At 33.7% G+C, this 23955-nt stretch overlaps 1 protein-coding gene across 2 annotated transcripts in view; it reads right to left on the bottom strand.

Moving 5' to 3' along the window:
* LOC148618605 (3'-5' exoribonuclease HELZ2-like) overlaps nucleotides 1-23955 on the bottom strand; it is a 45416-nt gene that overhangs the window by 9545 nt on the left and 11916 nt on the right. For both annotated transcript variants that reach the window (XM_088577677.1, XM_088577678.1), the window contains 15 exons: nucleotides 23542-23744; nucleotides 21460-21505; nucleotides 20718-21212; nucleotides 17681-18202; nucleotides 15826-17148; nucleotides 14776-15085; nucleotides 14325-14535; nucleotides 12123-12230; nucleotides 11180-11703; nucleotides 8961-9434; nucleotides 7960-8151; nucleotides 5566-6364; nucleotides 4965-5046; nucleotides 701-4295; nucleotides 346-431 (listed from right to left, as the gene is read on the bottom strand). In XM_088577677.1, coding sequence (XP_088433803.1) covers nucleotides 346-431; nucleotides 701-4295; nucleotides 4965-5046; nucleotides 5566-6364; nucleotides 7960-8151; nucleotides 8961-9434; nucleotides 11180-11703; nucleotides 12123-12230; nucleotides 14325-14535; nucleotides 14776-15085; nucleotides 15826-17148; nucleotides 17681-18202; nucleotides 20718-21212; nucleotides 21460-21505; nucleotides 23542-23744 — 8970 coding nt within the window. The remainder of the gene's footprint in view (nucleotides 1-345; nucleotides 432-700; nucleotides 4296-4964; nucleotides 5047-5565; nucleotides 6365-7959; nucleotides 8152-8960; nucleotides 9435-11179; nucleotides 11704-12122; nucleotides 12231-14324; nucleotides 14536-14775; nucleotides 15086-15825; nucleotides 17149-17680; nucleotides 18203-20717; nucleotides 21213-21459; nucleotides 21506-23541; nucleotides 23745-23955) is intronic.

The following is a 23955-nucleotide window of genomic DNA, read 5'->3' as shown; positions in this document are numbered from 1 at the left end:
ATTAAAGCACAGATAGATTTTATCATGCTGAACACTTTTACTCTTTCAAAATTTGGCTAGAACTAATGGTTTTGGAGATATATGCCAAAAACTACTGTCAGACCCCTATGTTCTATTTTAAGTAATGGTGGCCATATTTTTAACAGATCAAAAATCCCCATATCAGATCTATGCAGGATGCCCTAAGGAACATTCAAACCTAGTTTGGTTCCAATTGGATGAGTAGTGTCAGAGGAGAAGAGTTTTGAAAAATTGTTAACGACGTATGACAACGCCAAGTAATGGCAATAGCTCACATGGCCTTCAGCCAGGTGAGCTAAAAACGGAAAAATAAATTAATCAAACCTAATGGAACTGGATTTCTGTGTTTAGCAATGTCCAGAGCAAGCTGTGAACTTTCAGCTATCAGCAACAACGCTTCCTCTATAAACCTGTAAAAAATAGGATAACTTTCCCATAACTAGGCTTGAGTAACTTCCCTCAATACTATCCTACAACCACATAATATTTATAGAATTTTTTATTTAAATTTTGATAGCGTTTGATAACTTAAAAATAAATATACACTCATTCTTTTCTCCTTTGGTAAAAAATAAACTATTGCCCTTATTACCTAGTGAAGTGAGTCATGTATCAATGAGTTTTACACCAAAGTTTATCTTACATTCTATAGCACTATATAACATGAAGTTATACATACATGTCCTCCTGACACTTCGGAATCCATTCCACTGTACAAGGCAATGTCTTGGACACAGCTGTCAATAACTGGACTGGTAATTTGACAGAGCTTTGAGTCAACTTGACCTGAACTCTGATAGAGTCATTCTGCTGGTCTACTCTCAGTAATATACCATGTCCAACCCATGTTACAGGCACTCCATTGTTGATAACTAAAGCAGTTCTCTCATTAATAGACTGGTCCTGCTGCATGTCTAGTCCTTTATACCTGATACAGAAATAACCATGGCAACTGAAAGATAACTGTCTCCGTACACAGAATTCCACAGGCAGAGTAAATGTAGCTAAATTGAAATCATTACTTTCCTGCCAAATCATGATAATGTTATGAATTACAACAGCTTCACCAAGTGATACGGCACGTTCTGAAGCTTCTAGATTAAGTACTGATAGCCAAGCTTTCTTATATGAGTCTTCATCGTTGTACTGAGATAACGGTTCTATATCTTTATTGATGGTAAAACAAGACACAGGATTACAGCGATGTTCTAAACAGATGTCCAACAAAGGTGTTAAGTTAATGAGTTGTATCATAGGTATTGGTATACCTGATGACTTGTCATGTGACAGTTGTACAAGAAGAACGTTACCAACAGAGAATTTTCTTTCCATTGTTATAGTATGTCTACTTTTATCTTCCTTAACCAGAAGTTCTGATGATACCTCAGGACAGTATAACCCTTTAGTAGTTTCCACAACAGATGACTTCAGCAATGAAGCTGATGTTTGAAGTTTCTCTGCATTCTCTTCTCTTACAGCAATAATCAATTTCTGCCAATGAAAAGATGGAATCTTACTGATAAACTGATCTGGATTAAGAACTTGAGTACCAATACTACTTTCGGTATCCCTAATTAAGCCTTCACTGTCATAAAAACGACCTTTGAAGTTAACATTGACGACATCCTGTTTTTCCATGATAATAGTAACTGGTTTTAAGAGGTCTAATGAAAATGTCTGTTGACATACAGGTATTGTGGAAATTGTTGGAAAACATAGCTTTATTTCTGTTTCATTGACTAATTCTATGACTGGATAAACTGCCAATGGTCTGCATTCTAAAGCCTTACACAAACTAGCGTCATTTAAAGCTTGTTCAAAAAGTTTATTATTTCTGTTAGCAAAATTCATCACTTCACACAGATTACGAACTTCATCAACTTTGTATGGAGGTTGCTGTTGATAAAGTACTGCTTTAAGAAGACGGTGAACAACTATATCCATGAAGTTACACATAGGATTTGTCATATTGACTAAGTTGGATAAATTCAGGTTGAAAACACCACAATCTAAAGGACTGGAAGCTCCAGCACACTGATAAGTTGGAATATCTAATAGTTCTTTTAGTTTCTGATAAGCTACCATTAGCTGTGGATGTGACTCAGCTGAGACAACAATTTTCTGTATAGTATGGATATCACCATCTTCAACAGCCTGACATAACGCATCATAAAAGATAGTGTACAGACTGAAAGTGTCATTTATCCTAATGCTATTTTGCCTCAAAAAGCTAACAATACATGTACAGGCAACTTTACATTTACAGACATTGCCCATATTAAGAAAAGGCTGTGTTAGAGCAATACTATTCAGAGCATCAGAGGCATACTGTTTCTTCCAAACCTGCAAGACTACTTCTCTGGGAGGAGGTTGACAGATGAAAGGAGTTATATCAGCAAGGTTATGAAGAAGATATTGTCCCACGTGACAATTTACACCTAGCATTACTTCCTTCATCAATATACAAGCTTCAGGGGTTGTCCTTTCTTCTATGTCAAGGTCAAAGTACAAACCAGCATTGCCAAGACGTTTCTGTCTCCATTGTCCACAAATATAAAACAGTACTAAGATACAACTTTTCAAATAATCATCACCTGCAGACGACTCATTCAAAATTTCCTCAACTTCAAGATATATAAAGTTTTGTTTAGAATTAATGACGGTTGACTTTATGTCTATTCCTATGACATCACCATTTTTCTGTACAGTGAGAAATACGGATAAAGCAAGACAGTCAGCTCCAGTCCTAAAACTACATACATTCTGCGCAAGCTTCAGTGGTATAACTGGCTGTGTAGCTCTTCCAGGATAAACAGTGGAAATCTTGTGCTTTTTTGCAGCCAGATCTAACGGACTATCCTTACTGATAAAGTTTGTTACATCAGACGTATGAATACCTAACACATAATTTCCATTATTAGTTTCTTCAATGTTAAAAGCAGTAGCTGTCTCTTGTGTTGGAGAAGAAAGGGTAAATGTCCATTTATCTCTCATGTCTGTATGGGTGGAGAAGACATCTCCTGGAAGAGTATAATCTATTGGATACATGTTATCAACCTCTGGTATGGTTGTAGAAACAGGTATATCATATTCAATGTTTAGTGCATCAATAACAGAGTCCATTGTATCTGTCATCTGGCAGACTCCCACTACAACACATAATGGCACTTCCAGTGTACTGTCCCATTGCAGGAACTTAACAACAAACAACTTATCACATGGGTCTATAATGTTTACTTTCTCATAGTTACTAAATGTGATTTTACCATTCTTAATCAGAGAATACACACACACATATCCTTTGTTAACTCGGTTGACATGAGTTGGTGTAATAACATTGTACATAGTACAAATACCAGAATCCACTGGTATCAGTAAACCAGTGTTCTCGGGATCCACACGACAAACAAATGCTCTTTCTGACCAATCAAATCCATCCTTTAAAACACCAATTACAGATCCATTTTCACCATCCTCTAACATCTCCACAACAACAGTATCTCCTGGGAATGCTCCATGGCAATCTTTCTGACTACAAATATTGATATTTGGTAACTTAGCATCCACAGTTTGACCATACCATTTTTTATCCCAATACTTTAGAATACACTGTCTATATTTAAAGGGGTTAGATGCAATTAAAGAATTCAAATATCCTGCTGACAGCTGGCTTTTTGTACTTGACTTTCCATTCTGTACCACAGCCAGATTATCAATAACCTGAACACGAACATCCCCGCTCTGTAATGCTTGATCTATATCTGCTAACTGCTTTAAGACTCCATCAGAAGATATGCTGTAGTTATAGACTGATTTATCTGATGTAGATAATGGTTTATTATAATTATTAACAGTTTCATCAGCAGCCATTTTCCACGGAGGCATCTTCTGTGGTTTAGACAATGGTGGTGGTTGACTGACAGGTTTACGACTCTGTGTAATTTTAGCCATTTTATCTTTAGCTGTTGTAGAGTTCATCATATTAGAAACCTGTTGTTTGATCAATTCTACTGTGATAGATGCTGGCCGGATGCTCTTCATGTTACGACAATGTTGAAGGTATGTCCTCCATACATTGGTACATTCCCCAATAGCACAGAGGGCAACAGGATCACCAACTACAGCAACAAATGATTGTGCCCTGGTTAGTGCTGTATTAAGTAACTTAGGATCAGAGAGAAAGCCAAAGTCTCCACGGATATCATCTTCTGATGTGTTATCAATTAGACTCCTTGTCCTTACAGTAGATATAAACAGAGCTCGAAATTCTTTACCTAAAACAAAATTAAAATTATCACTTTTGGAAAATGTATACATGGATGTATAACTATTTTTACATGTAATGTATACTTGTATTTTAGTATGTGTTGTTTATAGGTATTTATTTATTTTGCAACCCTCAGACAATACTGAGGTTTACACTTCCTACACTAGAAAAACCTTGAGACTTAAATTGAGTGATTCTGGGAATTTGATCATAAGTTACCATAATAAAAGGCTTTTCAATGTATTTTGTTTTTAGTTACTCTTATTAACATTCTTACTGAAAATTTCCCTTCTCATATGTTTGTGTTCACTGTACAGGCATTGTTTTGGATTTTGTTCCCTTGTTTGTTGTTAGTGTTCTTGCATATGTTAACAATGGCCTTTTTTTTATAATTAAAGAGATTATTACTACACAAGTTTTGACCACATGATATGTGGATAAATTATGGGTTTTGTTGTAACCGTCATATTTCATATATCTTTCCATGCAGACAAGTGTTCAATTACTGCTAAAACAAAACATAGATATTCATAAGTTGTCAACCCTAGGTTGTAGATGTATAATTGGACCTAAAGGTATTTATTTATGTCATATATTCTGTTGCTGATGTGCTGTAAGAGAATTAAGACATAAATATACAAAGTATATTTAACAGGACAATGTCTTTAGAACATACCCTGAACATTATTGACCCTTTCTACAGTAACATTAATCAAGTCAGGATGTCTCTTTCTCAGTGATTTACGGATAAGTTGTACCTAAAAAAGTAGAATGCATTGTTCTAGTTTTTTTTATATGACAAAAAAAGAGATGAGAGGATATGTTTGCAGTCTTCATACCAGTGCCCTGGATTCCTTTAGGTTGAAGCACATGTTTTGTTTGCACAAGTAAAACTATTCACATCTATTCATATATTTTGGTTAGGAATTTTCTTAAAGTGCAGAAAGGTTATAGCAGATTCAAAGGGAAGAAAAGCTCCCAACAAGTGTTTAAAAAGTATATATTTTTTCCTTAGTAGAACGCAGTGAAACCTTGGTCTACATGGTCTATATCATTTCATTTCTGTGAAATACTGTAATGAAAAAGAATTTAACAATCAACTTTTAAACAGAAAAAAAAATCCACTTTATTGGCTTACATTTTTAAAACTCTTGACATAATTGAGTGAAAAGAATCAAACCCAACAGAATTTCCCTCTATGGCTCCAATTAAATCATGCATTGTAGTTTGATATGTGACAGATATTTTATGCATTTCAAATGTTTAAACTTTGATACCTGGTCGTAATATGGAGTAACAACACCTATATCCTTGGCTTGTCTTGGTCCCCACTGTGAAGGCCATGTATCATACAATTCTTTGACACGTTCTACAACTTCCTGTACCTCTGATGTGTTATAGTATGACACACTGTCTGTATCCTGTATCTCTACCCCCTGTACTCCATAGAACATCAGAGGAGTAACTTCCAACACAGATGGTAGGTTGGCTTGAGAAATAAGTCTATCAGGTCCTCCATAAAATACAGAGGATATGAATCTTAATATCTCCATCTTGGTACGATAGTTCAAACTTAATAGGAGGTTTAAGGAAGCAGACTTATCCATTCTGTTCGAGTATGAGTCATAGTATAGATGGAGTCTCTCTAGCAAGGACATGTTAAACTTCTGTCTAAGGGCTTCAATATTGTAGACTTTAGGGCTAATCTGTTGGTGATCTCCAGCTAGTATGATACATGTTTTATCAGAAGCCAGTGTCAGTGGCATTATTGTCTCAGCTTCTAGAGCCTGAGCAGCTTCATCTACGAATATGTGTGTGAAGAAATCTTGTATTTCTATGTTAGTAAGAACAAGAGATGTTGATAATGTCACAATTAGTATTTTATGCTTCATAATGTCCTCCTTAGTTGGTACTTCAAACATGGTTTTGTCTTTAGATATGAGACAATATTTCTGAACTGTCAGTGACACAGTATTTACTCGTCTCTCAGTAAAGTATACTCTACGTAACAAGTGTGTCTGTTTAGTTCTCGTCAGGAAGGGATCTAAGTGTTTGGTTATGTACAGGTCAGCTGCACTGAAGAGAGATATAATAGTTATTTGGATTATTGTTTCATTTTGTGTTATTTCACAGTAGTAAACTCTCCATGAGAAATAAGTGCATTACATCAACATATAAACCAATTTTCTGTTTTTGTAAATTAAAAATCATTATCATTTGAAAAAAACAAGATCAATACATGTCTGAACCTTTGTCACTGTTGTATATTGGTCAGTGTCTTCAATATGTATGTAAACACCAAGCAAATTAAAACTTAAAACTTAAAAAAAAAATAAATTTAAAAGTGTAGGTTACAAATTTCCATGTGTAATGTCTTAATGATAGCATACACTGCTGAAAAAAAAAACATATCTCACTTCCAACACCCTTAAAATGTAGGAATAAATTGAACAAACTGCTCCACAGTAGGAGGTACATGTCCTAAATATATATATATAATCACTATGCAAATAAAATTGGTTTAATACTTTTTGAGTACTTATTGTGATTACAGTTACACAAAGTCGATAACCCCTAAGCATGACAGCTGAACAGACAGTTTTGAGTGTCTACTAGACCTGCTTTCACCATTGGTGATACAGGTAAAAATAATATGGTTCCTTGAAATCTTCACTCACACTGTCAATATGTTAATCATTCAAACCAGCCACCATAGATCTCAAAGACTTAATATCGTAGTTTACAATTATCAATAATTTTGTATCACACAACTAAAACAAAGAACATGAACAACAGAAAACTTTTTAGCGTAATTGGTATAGCTTTTCCTTGTAGATCTTGGGATTTCTAGGTTAAAACAACTCATGCATTAGGTACAGACAAGGATTCTAGGTTCAGAAAAATTACCCATTACACCAGGTACAGGTAAGGGTTATAGGTTCAGACAACTTACCTATTAGACTGGCTACAGATAAAGGATTCTAGGTTATGACAACCTACCCTTTAGACTGTTTACAGGAAAGGGTTCTAGGTTAAGGCAACCTACCTTTTAGATTGGTTATAGATAAGGGTTCTAATTTATGACAACTTACCAATTAGACTGACTATAGGAAAGGGTTCTATGTTAAGACAACCTACCCATTAGACTGGCTACAGAAAAGGGTTCTAAGTTATGACAAATTACCCATTAGACTGCCTATAGGAAAGGGTGCTAGGTTAAGATGACCTACCCTTTTGACTGACTACAGAAAAGGGTTCTAGGTTAAGACAACCCACCCTTTAGACTGACTACAGTTAAGGGTTCAAGGTTAAGACAACTTACTCTTAAGATTGATAACAGATAAATGTTCTAGGTTAAGAAAACTTACCATTTTAAATATGTATAAATAAGGACTTAAGTACAAGAACACTTACCATTTAAACTGCATATAAGTACAGATTCTTGTACAGGCAAGATTTTTAGGTTAAGACAACTTAACCATTAGACTGGGTACAGGCAAGTACATATGAGGAAGTTCAAAAAACTTAATCTTTAAACTTGGTGGTGCATATGAAGATTCTAAGCAAAGAAAACTTATTCATTTGCCTAGGTACAGATGATGGTTCTAGGGTTACCATAACTCATCCATTTAACTGGGTGCAGATGAGGAATTGGGGTCATGACAACTTACCTATTAGACTGGGTACAGATGAGGACTCTAGAATCAGGTCTTTCTCGTAATAAAACCATAGCGGCCTGTCCCATAGTCTCTGTTTTACCTGTACCAAAAGCTCCATAGATAACAAATGGAGGAGTATAACCTGTTCTTTCAGCTACAATATGTTGAACTGCCTGTATTTGATCTCCATTCAGTATGTTGGAACTGAAATCATACAATTGTATTATTATCTTAAAATCTAATACTATACTAAGAAGGTTCTGTTATTTGTGCATTTCTATGAACTTTGTTTAATTACATTTACTTAGCTACATGATTTCTGAAATCTCAGCTTTAAAGGTAATTTCTGATGGAAAATATTAATTTATGTTTTTATCAAACCATAAAACCCACTAAATCTGGCAACCAAGAAAAAAAATTAAAAAATTTCAAAGTTTAACTAAGACAGTAGAAACCATATGACCATAAACTATACTTAGTTAGATCATACCAATTACACAGCAGAAATATATGACCATACTCTATACTTAATTAGATCATACCAATTTGGCTAAACCTATCATTTTTGGAGATACATGCAAAAATCTGCTGTCTTGAGCTCTATGTTCCATTTTTAGTAACGGTGGCCATATCTTTTAACTGATCAAAAATCCAAATGGTCATTTTGTGCAGGATACTCTAAGGAACAGTCATTATAAGTTTCATGCAAATCTATTCACTACTTTCGGAGGAGAAGATGTTTGAAGAAATTGTTAAAGACAACGATACCGACGGACGCCAAGTGATGGCAATAGCTCACATGGCCTGTGGCCAGGTGAGCTAATAATACATTTAAATCATTTTAAAAGAATTTTTGACATATAAAATTGTACTGTAAAACTACAAGGCTTAATTATCTCAAAATCAAGTTAAGGGACCTATGTTTTTTATATTAAAATTTCCGAGTATGTTCATTCAAAGTTTTAGAAAAATTAAAAAAATCTTTTTACAAGGTAAGGTCTACTTTATCCTACCTGACTTTTATGACATTTTTCTCATTCCACTGTGGATTTATCTTAGATATATCTGGGAAAACAGTCTCCGAAGATTTTATACAATCTATAGCATAGTGCATCATACAAAATAATCCTCTGTCCATCTGGAACTGTATCTCTACTTCTATCTCTGATCCATTCTTATGTCCGACCTTACTCATGGCTGTAACAAACTGTGGAGATAAAGCAATAAATATGTGCTCCTTCCCACGTCCATCATAATCATAATTCTCCTTCCCAACAATAATGGCTTCATAAACTGTATTGTCATTCTGATTTATAGTTGCCAGTAGAACAGTTCGTACACTTGTAAGTATAAGTTTACCAGCATCAGTATCTTCGGTCAGATAATCCCTCAGTGGAACCTTAGCAAACAACTCTCCACTTTGAGCATACAAATATGTTGTACCCTGTATAGCATTCTGTAATTCTATCGTTGTACACAAGTTATAACTGCAATATTAAAAAAAAAAAAAAAACATTTTTATTTATAAAAAAAAAGGCTAATTTAATTAGTTATTATGTTAATAACATATGTGACAATATTTGCTCCCATTTTTGGTATCTTTATTGCCAGATCAATGCTATTCATACTGGGTTAAAAAAAAAAGAAAAAAATTTAAATTTTATTCATCCCTTATTTATTTATGAATGTTTCACAACACTAACCAAGGGTATTTTCAATTTCTAATGTAAGTCCCATAAATATATTATGAATCATACATCTGCAAGTCAAAACTCATTTATCATTTTATTGATTAAGAAAATCCTGAGTATCAAAAATATTGCAACTGAACAAAATAGGTAGTATCTTGTTTCTTTGTTACAAATTTAAACTCTAATGTGCTGAATCTGATTATCCTGTAATCTATTTCTGATAGACACTGACATTACATAACTCAGAAATTCCTAAGGATGCATAGGGATGATTTAGTGACCATGCAAGCCAAATGCGATTCAGCATAAATGGTAACAAAAAGCTTTGCCAAGTGCACCATGATACAACCACAGCAAGTTGAACTCTGTTTACTTGGTGCAAGTGTCAACACAATATAAGTTTTTGACACACTTCAAACAAAGGGACTTATAACAATTCATTATGGACACAACAACTGGTTTGGATATAATATTGTACAATAATTTAGAAGTAAGATACTTTCTGATTGGATAAAAAAAATCTCAGATCAAATTTTGTAATGCGACTTATTACATCTTCAACCTTTTTTTATTGATTTACTCGTTGAATTTTGATATGAAAATTAAATTATAAGGAATGATTGTTGTATTTTTTCAGTCTATTTGAAATAACTCAATGCCCAATATTTAGTGTACACCATGTGATAGAGGTTTTATTTCATAGACCAAAAAAAATTATTTCCTTAAATATTTTGACATTCAATTTCAGTAAAAGTTCTGCTTTTAGACCCCATTATCTCAAAAACAGCTAATGAAAAAGTAAATCTGCTAGCATACTTGTAGAAATAATTTACAAAAATTCATTAAAATTATATGCAACTAAGAAAATAGAGTCTTTTAAAAAAACGACATTTTTGGTCCCTTTGACCTCTTGCTACTCAAAAAAAAAAAAAAACGGAGAAAAATATTCCAGTGCTGATTGAAAAATACAGATAGGGATTTCCATGAATTGGACAAGAAATAAAAAAGTTGATTTTTAGGGTGTGGCTTTACTTAGGCCTATTATAGACTGAAAATATTAAATGCTTTTTAAAATCTTAAATATTCGTGACACAGAATTTTATAACAGAAGAAATGTCCAACTTGAATGAGAAATTAACCTTCTACGTCAATCTAAATAAAAAAAAACCCTTTAGGTCCATTTTTTGCAGAACCCAATTTAAATAGAAAACCTCCTCCAGCAACAAATAACAATAGATTAAATTCCTTGAGATTCAACTGAATACAACTAAAAAAAGGGACACAGGAAATCCTGCTGAACACTACATCCAACTAAAAATAATATGCTTTGCATTTTAACACATTATACAATGTGTTAAAATATCAAGACGCTGTGGTGAGTAGTTGCTGAGAACACTGTTACGGAAAAAAGTGTTGTGGAAAAAGTAACACTGAAAAGGGTAAAACAGTATACCCCTATCCTTCGGAGCAGGAGTATAATAACAGACATGGTGATTACTATATACTCACCACACTTAGCCAGTGTTTTTAAGAATTCATACCTGGATATAATTTTATGTCTTTCTATCTCTTCCAGTTCTAACAAGTTATGCATCTTGTGTTGATAGTTATTCCTGTTAAGTTCAGTAGCAACTGTATGTTGTGTTACAACAGTTTCAGATGATGATGGGGCTTTGTATTGTCTCTTCAGCTTCTCTCCAAGCTCATCAACAAACTTAGTATCAAATCTGACTATTTCTCTATTCTCACTAGTCCATCGGTCAAATTGTAACTTTTGACGCAGTGACTTGACCTTTTCATGTGATGATTTAGCTCCCACCTCTACAGCTAGTTTACGTACTAAATAAGGCTGATTACCAAAGTCAAATACAACCCACTGACTGAAGGAACCAAACATGGTGCCATTAAAGTTTACTCTCACAATATAACATGGGTTACCAGTATTATCAACATCTTCAAAGATGATGCCAGGAGATATCTGACTACCTTTATCTGCACCACTACTCTGGATGTTGAAATGGAGACGATCTCTGTTATATAATAACGCTATCCTTTCTAAAGGCATCTGAAAACAAATGATGTTCTAAAATTAAAAATGCATAATGAACATAAGGAGAAATTCCAACACTTAAGATTACTATGTTGGTAATCTTAATAGCAACATCTTCAATGTCTTGTTTTCTTCTTCCATGGTAAACCTCTTCCATCATTCTCAATACAAATTGAATGGTCAGAACTGTCTGATACACATGTTTGGGGCTTTTAAGTGGATTTACTATGTTTTCATCATTTCATGTATGTTCTCACTATTTTCTGGCTTTTTCTAGCTTTATTTTTTTCTTGTCAAAGTTTGTACCACAACTTTATGGATCATTCAAATACATCAACTATAAATGCTAAAATGATAATGTATAATATGTTCACATATGCAGCATTTTATACTCTTCGCAAATAAACAGTATATCAGATTTCTGTAATACAAACCTTTGATTTAACTATAAATTTCCATGTAAAGTTAGCATTCTTTTCCTCTTCATAAATACTGAGTTTCTCTGCACAAGTCACCATGACTCCTGGTAAGGACTCAGTTATCTGAAGAAAACATTTGTATTTACCAAGATAACAGAAGATGTCAAGTTGAATCAGAAATCAGCACAAAGAAGCACATATTAAGGATTAATAGAAAGACCAGAACAATTGACAACACATGGCAATATCTCTATTATAATCATTAATAAATACATAAATATATGCCAAAATTAACATGAAGCTGCATGTGTTGTCGTGGATACCCCCACTCATACAAGAAGTTGATATCGGGCAGCACCCAAAATCAACTTCTTACAATGTATGCCTCATCTAAAAGCTACACACCTAATTTAAAATCACTACATCTTTTGGGAGCCGAGATAACTGCAACAAAATTTGGACAAACAAATAGACGAGTTGATTCCAATAAACCAACCACTTGTTGGGTGGGGGTATATGTATGACACTTAATAGGTAAAATGCTTGATAAGTCAGTTATGTATAAAGCTTAATGTGTTCATTGTGCATGATGCTTGATATGCTAATTATGTACAATACTTGATATGTTTACTACGCTTGAAATGCCAATTATGTATGAAGTTTGATATATTTACTATGCATGATGCTTGATATGTCAATTGAGTATATAGATTGATATGTCAGTTATGTATGATGCTTGATATGTCAATTGAGTATGATGCTTGATAAGTCAATTACGCATGGTTCTTGATATATTCTGGTATTAAAGATTAAAATTTTACTCAATATAATTATAGTAATTCTCTGTCAAAGAATCAGGCAAAATGTGTATAAAATGAACATGGAAAAAAAATCGCAGAGATTTTATTGCAGTATCCAAGTAATTATATCTCCTAACCCTCCAAAACAACCATCAAAGTGTTTTAAACTCATCCTTTTTAAAATGTTGATAGGTCAAATCAAGTAGCAATATGGAAAAAATTTGGATAGTTTTTCTGCACTTTTTTTCTATGTAAAATATCTAAATCACAGATGCTTCAGGATAATTTAAATAGCATTTCAGTTGTTTTCTAGATGTACTGAATGTATCTAAGGAAAAAACAAACAAATTAAGAAAAATCATGTGCCTGATTCTTACACAGAATCAAATTTAAAAATTCACTAATCCACTAAATAACAAATAAACACCAAATAAAATGCTCGCAGGATACAGCTTGATACGACAGCAGAGGTTGAACCCAAAACAGTTGGGGCAAGTATGGACAAACCATTCAAACTTGATACAGCTTTGAACTTTGATAACAATTAGATATTTGACACATGATAAGAATTTTACCAGAATAGAAGTGATCACTTTTTGGCCATTATTCCTAAATTGGTCCAAAAATCCCAAAATCAATTCCAACCTTCCTTTGGGGGTTTTGCGCCTTGTTGTACAATTTCCATTCCCTTTTACTGAGATTCTTATCCAAAAACCAGAAAAAATACTTGTTTCTGGTCCCTTTGTGCCCCCTTATTCTTACTTAGCTCAAGTCACAACCTCTAAAGTCAATCAGGTCTTCCTTTTGTGATATGATGCCTTATTAAACTATTTCATAGATCCATTCACTTTTACTCAAATTATTGTTTGGACATATGGCAAATGCTTGTTTCAGGCCCCCATAATGGCCCCTAATTTAAAAAAAAAAGGCTCAAGCCGTAACCCCAAAATTCAATCCTAACCTTCCTTTGGTGGTATGGCAATTTGTTATACAATTTAAGAGATTCATACATTAACAGTCAAGTTATTGTCTGAACCTAGGATAAATGCTTGTTTCTGGTCCCCCTTTTGGCCCCTAATTTCTGATTTTTGGTGTTATGGCCGTATCCATTTTTAGAATTAGGGACCAAAAACAAGTATTTCATAGAATTTAACTATATCATAGGAATGTCTATGATATTGTTCAACAAAATGGTTTTGATTTTTGTGGGTTAAGACTTGAAAATTTCATTATCAACCTTCTTTTTGTAGTTTGAAACCTTGTTGTAAAATTTCCTAAAGATCAACCAACTGATGTTCAAGTTATTGCATGAAAACCAAGTGTCTACAGATGATGACGATACAGAGGATGACATGGATGACACCACCATAACATTATTCAAGCGCAATTAATTTGCAGTCATGTTAAAACAACTTACAACTTTGACACTAGAATCTTCACTTTCATACTGCTCAACTAACTGATCCATGAAGGAGAAAACTTGTTCTTGCCGTGCCATATCACGCTTCATTTGTCTCCACTCATATCGTTCACGCCATTCATCTAATTCTTCCTGGCTATGGGCATTCTGACACAGATTGTACATGTCAGGTACATTTGAATACTGACATTTGTTACCGTTAGTATGCCTGAAAAAGAGAAACAGAATGTTGCTAAAAGATATATTGTACTGGAGGCAAAAAACATTTTTATTGGGCTGGTGGATTACCATTTAGTGGAATTTTACATTATTTATTTCTATAAAATCCATTTCAAAAAGGTACACAACTAGCAGTATAATGTATAATTATATTTTTTAAACAGAATAATAAGATTGAATTAATCAGGCTTGGAATATAAAGATTACTGGTATTGAGAGAGTAACATACTGTGGACAGAGAGTATAATTAACAGCTGATAATCCCCAAGGTGGTTGTCTATAGTTCCACTGATGTTCTTTGTCTGAATTGACATTAAAGTTATGTTTCTCTGAAGCACAGTGTTCATCCCATTGTTTCTGACTGTTACATTGGACTCCACAGTAGGGACAGTAGTGGATACTGGCTTTGATGTGGGTTGGTAGAACCACCTTATTGTGTTGTACTGTCACCACAGATTCTCCAGATGCTATCTTGTTTTTCTCTGCCCTGCTCTCCTGAGATTCTTTACTTTTCTTATACAACTCATCTGTTGTCTTCACTATATAAAAAAAAATCTACTAATTTATTTTGAAAGTAAAATGTATGTATCCTTTAATTGTGCCAATTATTAAGATTTGTTCAGTTCTTTGTGTTTGCATACTTATACATGTTAACCCCCCCCCACCACACACACGAATGTGTACAAAAAAATTGGCTTATACATAAAAAATCTCCCACAGGAGACATGGTCAGATGGGAAGATTTTCCCACATGAACTGTATCAAAGGTTAACAAGTATGCATTAGATGTGAAACTCTTATGCAATTTCTCTCAAAAGACAAACAATATCTCTGAATGTTTCCAATAAGGGTATATTCTATATTTAGCCTTCATTGTCTATATGTATTGAATTAATTATTGCTCAAATTACGTGTACTAATGTCCAGTTGAGGAGAAAACAATAAAATAACTTATAAGAACTTACTAGTACATATATATTATATATAGACAAACAATGGGGACTTGTTAATGACATTATCACATGTACAATTTTAACTGTAATAACATGAATAACATTTACATGTACCATCTGTCATACCACAGAATTGTAAGACACTTACATGTACATGTACCATCTGTCATACCACAGAATTGTAAGACACTTACATGTACATGTACCATCTGTCATACTACAGAATTGTAAGACACTTACATGCACATGTACCATCTGTCATACCACAGAATTGTAAGACATTTGCATGTACCATCTGTCATACCACAGAATTGTAAGACATTTACCTTCGTGAGCACACATCCACTGCCAGATCTTGAGTTCCTCCTCACTGTGAGCAAAGCTACAATATCCTTGGCCAGTATAAGCACATTTATTTCTTTCTAGAATTCCTTTGCACATTATGAAACGGAACCCTTTAGGAATCTTTGTAGGTAATGGTCTTATTTCCTTATTAGTTTTAGCTAACAAAAGTATCTTATTGGCAGACCAATTTGCATGTAACTTGGCACAACGATCCTTACTACCATCTTGAATACTTTTCTGTCCAGATTTCCAGCAAGTAGAACAGATCTGTAATATCACCCAGGGACATGCATCTTCATCAAACTCGGTACTTTCTGCAGTCATCTTTTTCTGTTCCTTCATCGGTTGACCAGCTGATGATTTAATAGTAGATGCCAATGTTGGTGGAGATGGAGTCACTGGCTGTGCTTTAGTTTGCTGCTCTCTCTCTAGACCAGACAATATTTTATTCACTTCATTGACAATTTCTTCTTGGGATAATCCTGAATCTCTTTCTAGCATCCAAATATCTCTCTCAACAAAACTATGAGCAAACCTGCAGTCCCCAGTCCTACTATTTCTGCAGTACTTTAACCATTTACATAATTTAAAGAAAGCTGTTTTATGTAGAAACCCTCTACTATTGATCATAGTTATGGTTCCATCTATACCGAAATGAGCAAGGATTTTAGATGGGAGCCATGGATGTCGCTGATCACCACTACACATCATCTTATTATCTTCTGATAGAAAACTAATTAACATTGGAATATGATTGAAACAAGCTCTACAAATAAAACTGAAATTTCCATCATGTTTGCGAAGTATGTCCATCATTGTATACCTCTGACTACGATTCTGTAGGATAAAGTCTGTTATACTAAAGTTTTCATCTTTTTCTAGTGTCCAAAAACTCTGCTCTATTTCATTGTGGGCAAAACTACAAACTTCAGGTCCATAAATACAAAGGGTTGGATTTCTATAGACAAAGCTATTACACAATTTATATCTACCCAGGAATTCTCTGTGATTTTTCCTCTCACGTACATGGTAATAAAATCTAGAAGTTTTATCCCTTACTCCAAAAATATCTTCTTCACATTTATGTATTATATCTTGCATTTGAAGTTTCCCATAATCACACGGGTAGCAACAGTTTTTACACAGTAGTCGGAATTCATGGGTATCTCTAAATGGAAAACTAATTCTTACAGGCTTTGGTTCCTCAGACTGCCTTATGATCATAGGATTATGTTCTAACTTAGGGGCTTCACGCTGTGGAGCAGGCATTCTTACAGGGGGTGGCTGGGAAAGTCTAGGTGGACCTACCAATATAAAACATAAAATTATTTGGCAGATGATTTTTTTCTGTAAACTTAAATGAACTTATGTGACAGACTTCTTGAGTAATAATAGTAATTTCTTGCTACCTGTAGGTTTACTTAGAACAATAATGTTGGTACCATAGACCTAATTATTATCATTACCTTCTGTACCTTAAATTGATCAACTATCAACAAGAAAATCTTGACTTGGTTATATATGAACAGTAATGGAAGTGGGAGGTTTAACATGTTATAAAACCTGGTCTAATCCACCTTTCTTTTTGTAATAAGTCATGACCATTGTGGTGGTTTCCTGTTTTTCACTCTAATATTGCCATTTGTTAACAGACTTTCCTTCTGACTAATCAATTTGTCTACTACCTAAATTTTATCAGTTCAATAATTTTGTTATTATCCCTCATGACACACTTAAATTAACACATATACCATATACATGTATTTCAGAAATATGACTAATAACATCTTCTTGTGAACTTGAGGTATATAACTTACCACTTGTAGAAACACATACCTGCATTAAATACTGGAGGTCTGTTTAGAGGAGGTGGTGGTACAGCAAACCTAGACAGGTAAGATGGGTGCATCAATGGTCTGAAGGGAGGTGGAGGCTGGGAAAAGTTAGGTAGCATCGGTTGATACATCATCCCAGGTGGTCCTGATGGGTTAATAATTGGTCCAGACATTAGAGGTTGACCAGTATATATAGCTGATTGATGGGACATTGGTGGTCTGGGTGGATTTTGTAGTAGTGGTGGTCTCCTCTCTTGTGGTGGAGGTAGGTCACTCACATGAAGTCGTTTAACTGATTCTTTTGCTGTAACCTTAGCATCAAATCTGGGAACTTTGTTTTCCTCAGGATCAGATTTGGATTTAGTTTCCTCCTTGACAGGTTCCTTTGGTGTAATTGGAGGAGTTTGCGGAATAGTTTGTTTAATTTCCACAGGTTTTCTGTTTCTATAGCTCATTCCTGGTATCTCCTGTTTCTGAAGCTGTCTAAGTTTTGATTCTAAAGATGACATTTGCTCACTAGATGCTGAAAAATAAAAAATATTGAGACTTATAGAAAAGGTATGCAAAGAATGATAGAGATCTTCCTTGTGCAGTTTCCTAACAACACACCAACAATATGCTGTGGGAATCTATCCTAGTATCAAAGAACTTCAATAGTCATACAACTTAATTCAAATGTATAAGTACTGCACATACAAATTATACAAATAAACATGATGACAAATATGAATCAGAAAATAATTCAAACGAATGATAATAAAAACTGAGATCTAAAATTTAGGAAATAAGAGGATTTTATTCAGTACACAAGTTGTCTCTACTACACTGTTCCCAAATAGTTATATTTTGGTAACGAAGGCTAGTGAGTCTTGGTCAGGCAATTTCTCCATCTCTCCTAAAATGTTCGTGCGAAACATGTCCATTCACACTGGTCATTTTATGTAGAAACTAAAATTTGAAGAACATCACATGTGTCATCACTAAAGTACTTTTTAACATGTGGGATATTCAAAATACCATCCATGATTTTATTTCAAATTTTTGAAACATCTGGTAAAGACAATACATCGACTTTGACACCACACATTCTAACTCCTGTGACATGTTTTGTGTCGGCCCACATAAAATCTGTCCATTTCAAGCAAGACTAGTAAAAAGAATAGTAAACTATCCAGTTTGTTAAATGTGATCACATTTTGCAAACCCATTGATATTCATACATTTACAGGTAAGTTTGACAATATTTCCGCAATGAATAGGAATAATGAAATTCTTCAGTTCAGTAAGGTGTACCAGTAGTAATACTTACAATGATAGTGGAGTTCTTCAGGCAAACTTTTATATGATCTGTTTTATGGGATTTCTTTTAAAAATTGGATCAAGGGGAGCAAATAAAAATAAAATAAAAGTGAAAATCTTGGTGAGTTGATGGAAAAAATAAAAAATTAAGTAATTGTTTTTCATTTTTATTTTATTTTTTTTTGCTATATTCTAAATGTGTGAAAAGTAAAAGCTTTTGATACCCAATTTTAATATACATTTCACTTCTTTAATTATTAAGACTGATTGATACTGTTTTCACAATGAAACAGAGAATACACACAAATTTTTACTTCTGAAAAATATTTTTTGAATATTTTTGATGGGTAAATACATTTGTACCCCTTTCCAAGTTTTTGACTACATTTCCAAAATGTTTTGAATGTGCATTTCAAGTCATTTGTGGACATTTCGACCCTTCTGACAATATATTTTTGCCTAGGTAAATACATCAGAACCCATGCCACATTTGACCTTATTGTCACTGATAAGTTAGGGTTATTAGTTGGAGAATCACATTTGTATTATATCCTAGGTATGACTGGATGTCGGCATCTTATTGATATAATGTGTTTTGATAATGGTTTTATTGGTAGGTGAAATGATCTTGATAAAAAGCTGCAACTGAGATGTGCAGTGTTGTCCATCAATCTTTAGTTTATGTAATTTGATAGTTAAATTAAAGGTCTGTGTTGTTTACAATAATCACATCTACATTTATTATAATGACCAGTAATCATCAGCTGTCCAAGCCAGATAAAATGGTAATTTATTGGCAAGATGTTTATCCAGTACAGTATATAAATGTGATTCCTTTAATTTATCCATAGAGGATAATCTTATCTCTTGGTTGTTAGATAGGAGCATTTTCTAGATTACATGATTTTTTTTAAAATTTGCAATTAGTCTTGGAATAGCTGGTTACATCAGTATCAATTGCAGAGGTGTAATGTTGGACGACTCTTGCTTTGAAAAATGTAAATAATTTATGTGCAGAATGTTTTTACTGTGTTACAAGATATGCTGAGATTTAGACATAACTTTTAAGCTAATATCGCACTCTGGTGTGTTGGGCAGTGTGCGAGAATGTTGTTTGGTTAGTAAGCATTTATTTCATAATCATGAAGTTAAATATATAATTAATCCTTGTATAACAAAAATGTAAGTGGAACCTAGCAAGACACGTTTGTTATGACAATCGCAGCTTTCTCATCAACAATCTCATCAATTATTTAGTTGACGGATAGAGAAAGATTCACCTTTCTGTATTCCCCAAAAAATAAAGAGTTTGAAATAATAGTAGGCCAACCCTCGATTGCATTGTTGTTGTGGTCAGGCATTGACTTTCAGTGTTTATCATTAAGTAATGATAAATGCCAACAGCTTCCGATAGCTTACTAAAATAAAACGATCGCTGATTGGTCGCTTCTGTTTTACTTGTCCAATGAAAACTTGCGATCTATTTTCTTTTATTTTTAGCAAGGGATTTTCTTGCAAATATTCCAGCAGTCGGTGGAATTTACAAAAATAAAACAACATTCACATACTTTTATTTTTATTTTATTTTTGGCTAAAATAGGGTCGGCGGTCCCGTAAAACAAATTATAAAAAAAATGTTGGCCTCAGTTCAGTGAACTGTACCAGTAGTAGAACTTAAATTAATAGTGGAGTTTTTCAGTTTAGTTAGGTGTACCAGAGATAGACACATATAAACTTACTGATTCCCATTGATTTAAGCTTATTGATGTAACCACTGATAGTAAAATCTCCTTCTTTATCCAGAGTCCAAAGCTCAACCTCAGCTTTATTATGTGCAAATGTACATAGATCCTCCCTTACTTTACATGGTCTTCCTCCCTGAAAATGTGTACATAACTTATATCCACCATACTGCTGAAATTTAGACTCAATTCTTGGTCGGACTTTTAACCAGTTGTTATTGTTTTTCTGGCGTAACTTTACTATAAGGATATCATGTGCACAGATGTGTTGAGTATCTTCATACTGAGAACCATAGATGCCCTCTCCAGTTTTCTTGAAACACATATGACACACCAACTTAAAATCAAAACTATTTAATGGAAACTTGACACTGTGAATATCACTTAATGTTAATGTCACAGTTTTCTTTTCAGAGCTAGGTTTTGTAACTGGCTTCTGATCACTGACCATTTCAGTTGTTGTCTTTGTATTTAGCGCATTTGTGCTCCTTGCTGAAATGGATACAAAACAACGAATGATTGAAAATGGAAGAAAATGTATTTTCATTTAAGCTTTTAATTTTTTTTTTTAAATTTTTGTAGGAAGCTATTCATATGTGATGTACATGTGTACTTATTTCTAAAACAAACATCAAGTAGTACCTCAAATGCTACTCAAATGAGTAAACATTAGTTTAAACCATACCTTCAATAAATGATCCTCAACATATTACATCAAAATTACTATATAAAGACACACCTGTGGTGTAAAAACTGTCTAAGTCACCAATGGAATTCTTTTTTGACTATAACAGAAAATAGGAGTAAATTAATCAGTTGTGAGTATTAGAAATTTGATACAAACAAAATGTTCTTAGATAAAATAGGTTGATAAGAGGGTCCTAGAGCTGAATTGTTCAACTAGGACATATAATTAATATTTATAAATAGTATTCTTTAGTCATAGTGCACTGATCAGCAGCAGCAAAAGGTAGTGTAGTAATATATAATTATGCAAAACATATACGAATGTACAGTACTGAAATTACCCGTGCAAGAAGTCGCTAACAATAGTCCTAAAAAATACTAACAACTTAAAAATGAGCTTTACAAAAAATATTCATCAAATTTGGAGTTGTTGTCTCTTTGAAATATTCATCTTTATTTTCTTTGTATGTATGTACATGCACAAAATCTGGGTTTCAAATTTTGTGTAGTTCTTGAGATTTTGCTTTCACAAAATCTGTTTCAATAATTCTGTGTTCATGTATAAACAAGCTAGACCAATTGAAGTCTGGACCTGCATCGCACTACTGTGATTTATAGCTGCTGAGAAAGATGTAATGAAAAAAGTGTTATGGACTGTTATACTGAACTACTAAACATAATTCCCATGAAAATGAGAGTCCTGATAATATGCACAACAACATATAGTATTCTTCCTACATACCAAGTTTTATGTAATTATGTTGGGTAGTTTTAGGGGAGTTGCAATAAAAGCAATCAGTAAATATATAAGTACAAAGGGGCATAACTCCAATCAAAATTTCCTGATAATATGCAGAAGTAAACATGGTCTTTTTGCTACATACCAAGTTCCATGAAATTCATTAAAGTAGTTTACAAAAAGTGGCGATGACAGGCTAATAAAAGAGGCATAATTTCGATATAAATTAGACAGTCAAAATTTCCTGATAATATGCACAACAACATATGGTGTTTAAGCTACATATCAAGTTTTATGAAATTATGCTGGGTAGGTCTAGAGAAGTTGCAACGACAACCTTTCATTAAATATCTAAGTTCAAAGGGGCATAACTCCCATAAGAATTAGATTGTCCAACTATATATAGTGTTCTTGCTACATACCAATTCTGTTGGGTAGTTCCAGGGGAGTTGTAATGAGAAGCTGATGCATGATGATTTATGGCAAATTTCTAAGATCAAAGTGGCATAAATTCCCACAAAAATTTAGGAAATCAAAATTAATTTCCAGACAATATACATAACTACATTTAGTGTTTTTGCTCCATACCAAGCTTCAGGAATTTCTGTAGAGTAGTTTCAGATGAGTTGCGATGACAACGGGAAGAGTTACACACGGACGGAGTGACCCAACTCCTAGACCTGCTTCCGCCTTTGGCGACGCAGGTAAAAATAAAGTTTTTACTAAACTCTTTTTCCATTTTCCCCCTGAATTTAATGTGCATCTCTTTATATGTAAATCATTATACCTATTTTTACAGTCGCAATAATTGTTACGGGATGGCCAGACTGACAAAGCAATGCAGGACCCATATAATTATTCCATGTCATATTTCTTTCCATGACCTAATTTAATTTAAAACAAGAGACTGCATGCTACATTGTGCTAAAAATACTCCCATTCAACCTTGGGAAAGGGAGAAACTGAGACAATCAGTAAACAGGAAGTAGGTGAGTCATGAACCTGGAAGGGGGAAACATAATACAAGTTATCATGAAAAATCAATACACCAAATATCTAAGCATTCCCTCCAGTAGGAGCTGAGAAATTTCCATTATGCAACAGGAAGTAGATGACTCATGAACCTGAAAAGAGGAGACACCATACCAGTCATCATAAAAAAGCAATACACTAAATATCTAAGCATTTCCTCTATTAGAAGCTAAGAAATCTGTTACAAAAAAGTGTAATGGATGGATGATGGATGGATGGATGGAAGAACTGATTAGACAGGCAAGCTGATTGCAATATAGCCCCCACTCCAATGAGTTGGGGTATAATAAGTAAAATGTGACAAATTAAGAACCTTTTAACAATTTATGATGGTAAAGACTATTTGTTATTCTATTCACTAACCTTTGAAACCCCTACTTTAAGTGGAATGGATTTCCTGGTGAAATTCTGTTTGGGATTTTTAACATTAAGGAATGTACTGGCAAATGTCTCATCTTCACTCAGTCTATCATCACTGTGATCACTATCAGATTCTGTTGTTGTCCCTCCATTAGACATGGGTGTTATCACACTCCTTTTAACAGACTTGGTGCTATTCTTTGAGGCTTAATATATAACATGGAAATATTATTATATAACTGACTGTGTAACAATTATGAGATAAAAGCATTGTAATTTAAAGACGACATCATCTTCTCATAATAAAAAAAAAAAACAGTGCATTTTAATCCATCATATTGAAAAATAAAAATGACAATATGACTGCAGCCAATTGAACTCTGTTCACTTGAGGCAAGTGTGGATACAATATCAGTT

This window comes from Perna viridis, chromosome 4, assembly GCF_037379345.1.
Source record: "Perna viridis isolate PV_CMFRI_1.1 ecotype Kerala chromosome 4, ASM3737934v1, whole genome shotgun sequence".
Classification (NCBI taxonomy): Eukaryota; Metazoa; Mollusca; class Bivalvia; order Mytilida; family Mytilidae; genus Perna; species Perna viridis.
This window is presented reverse-complemented; position numbering and strand designations above follow the sequence as displayed.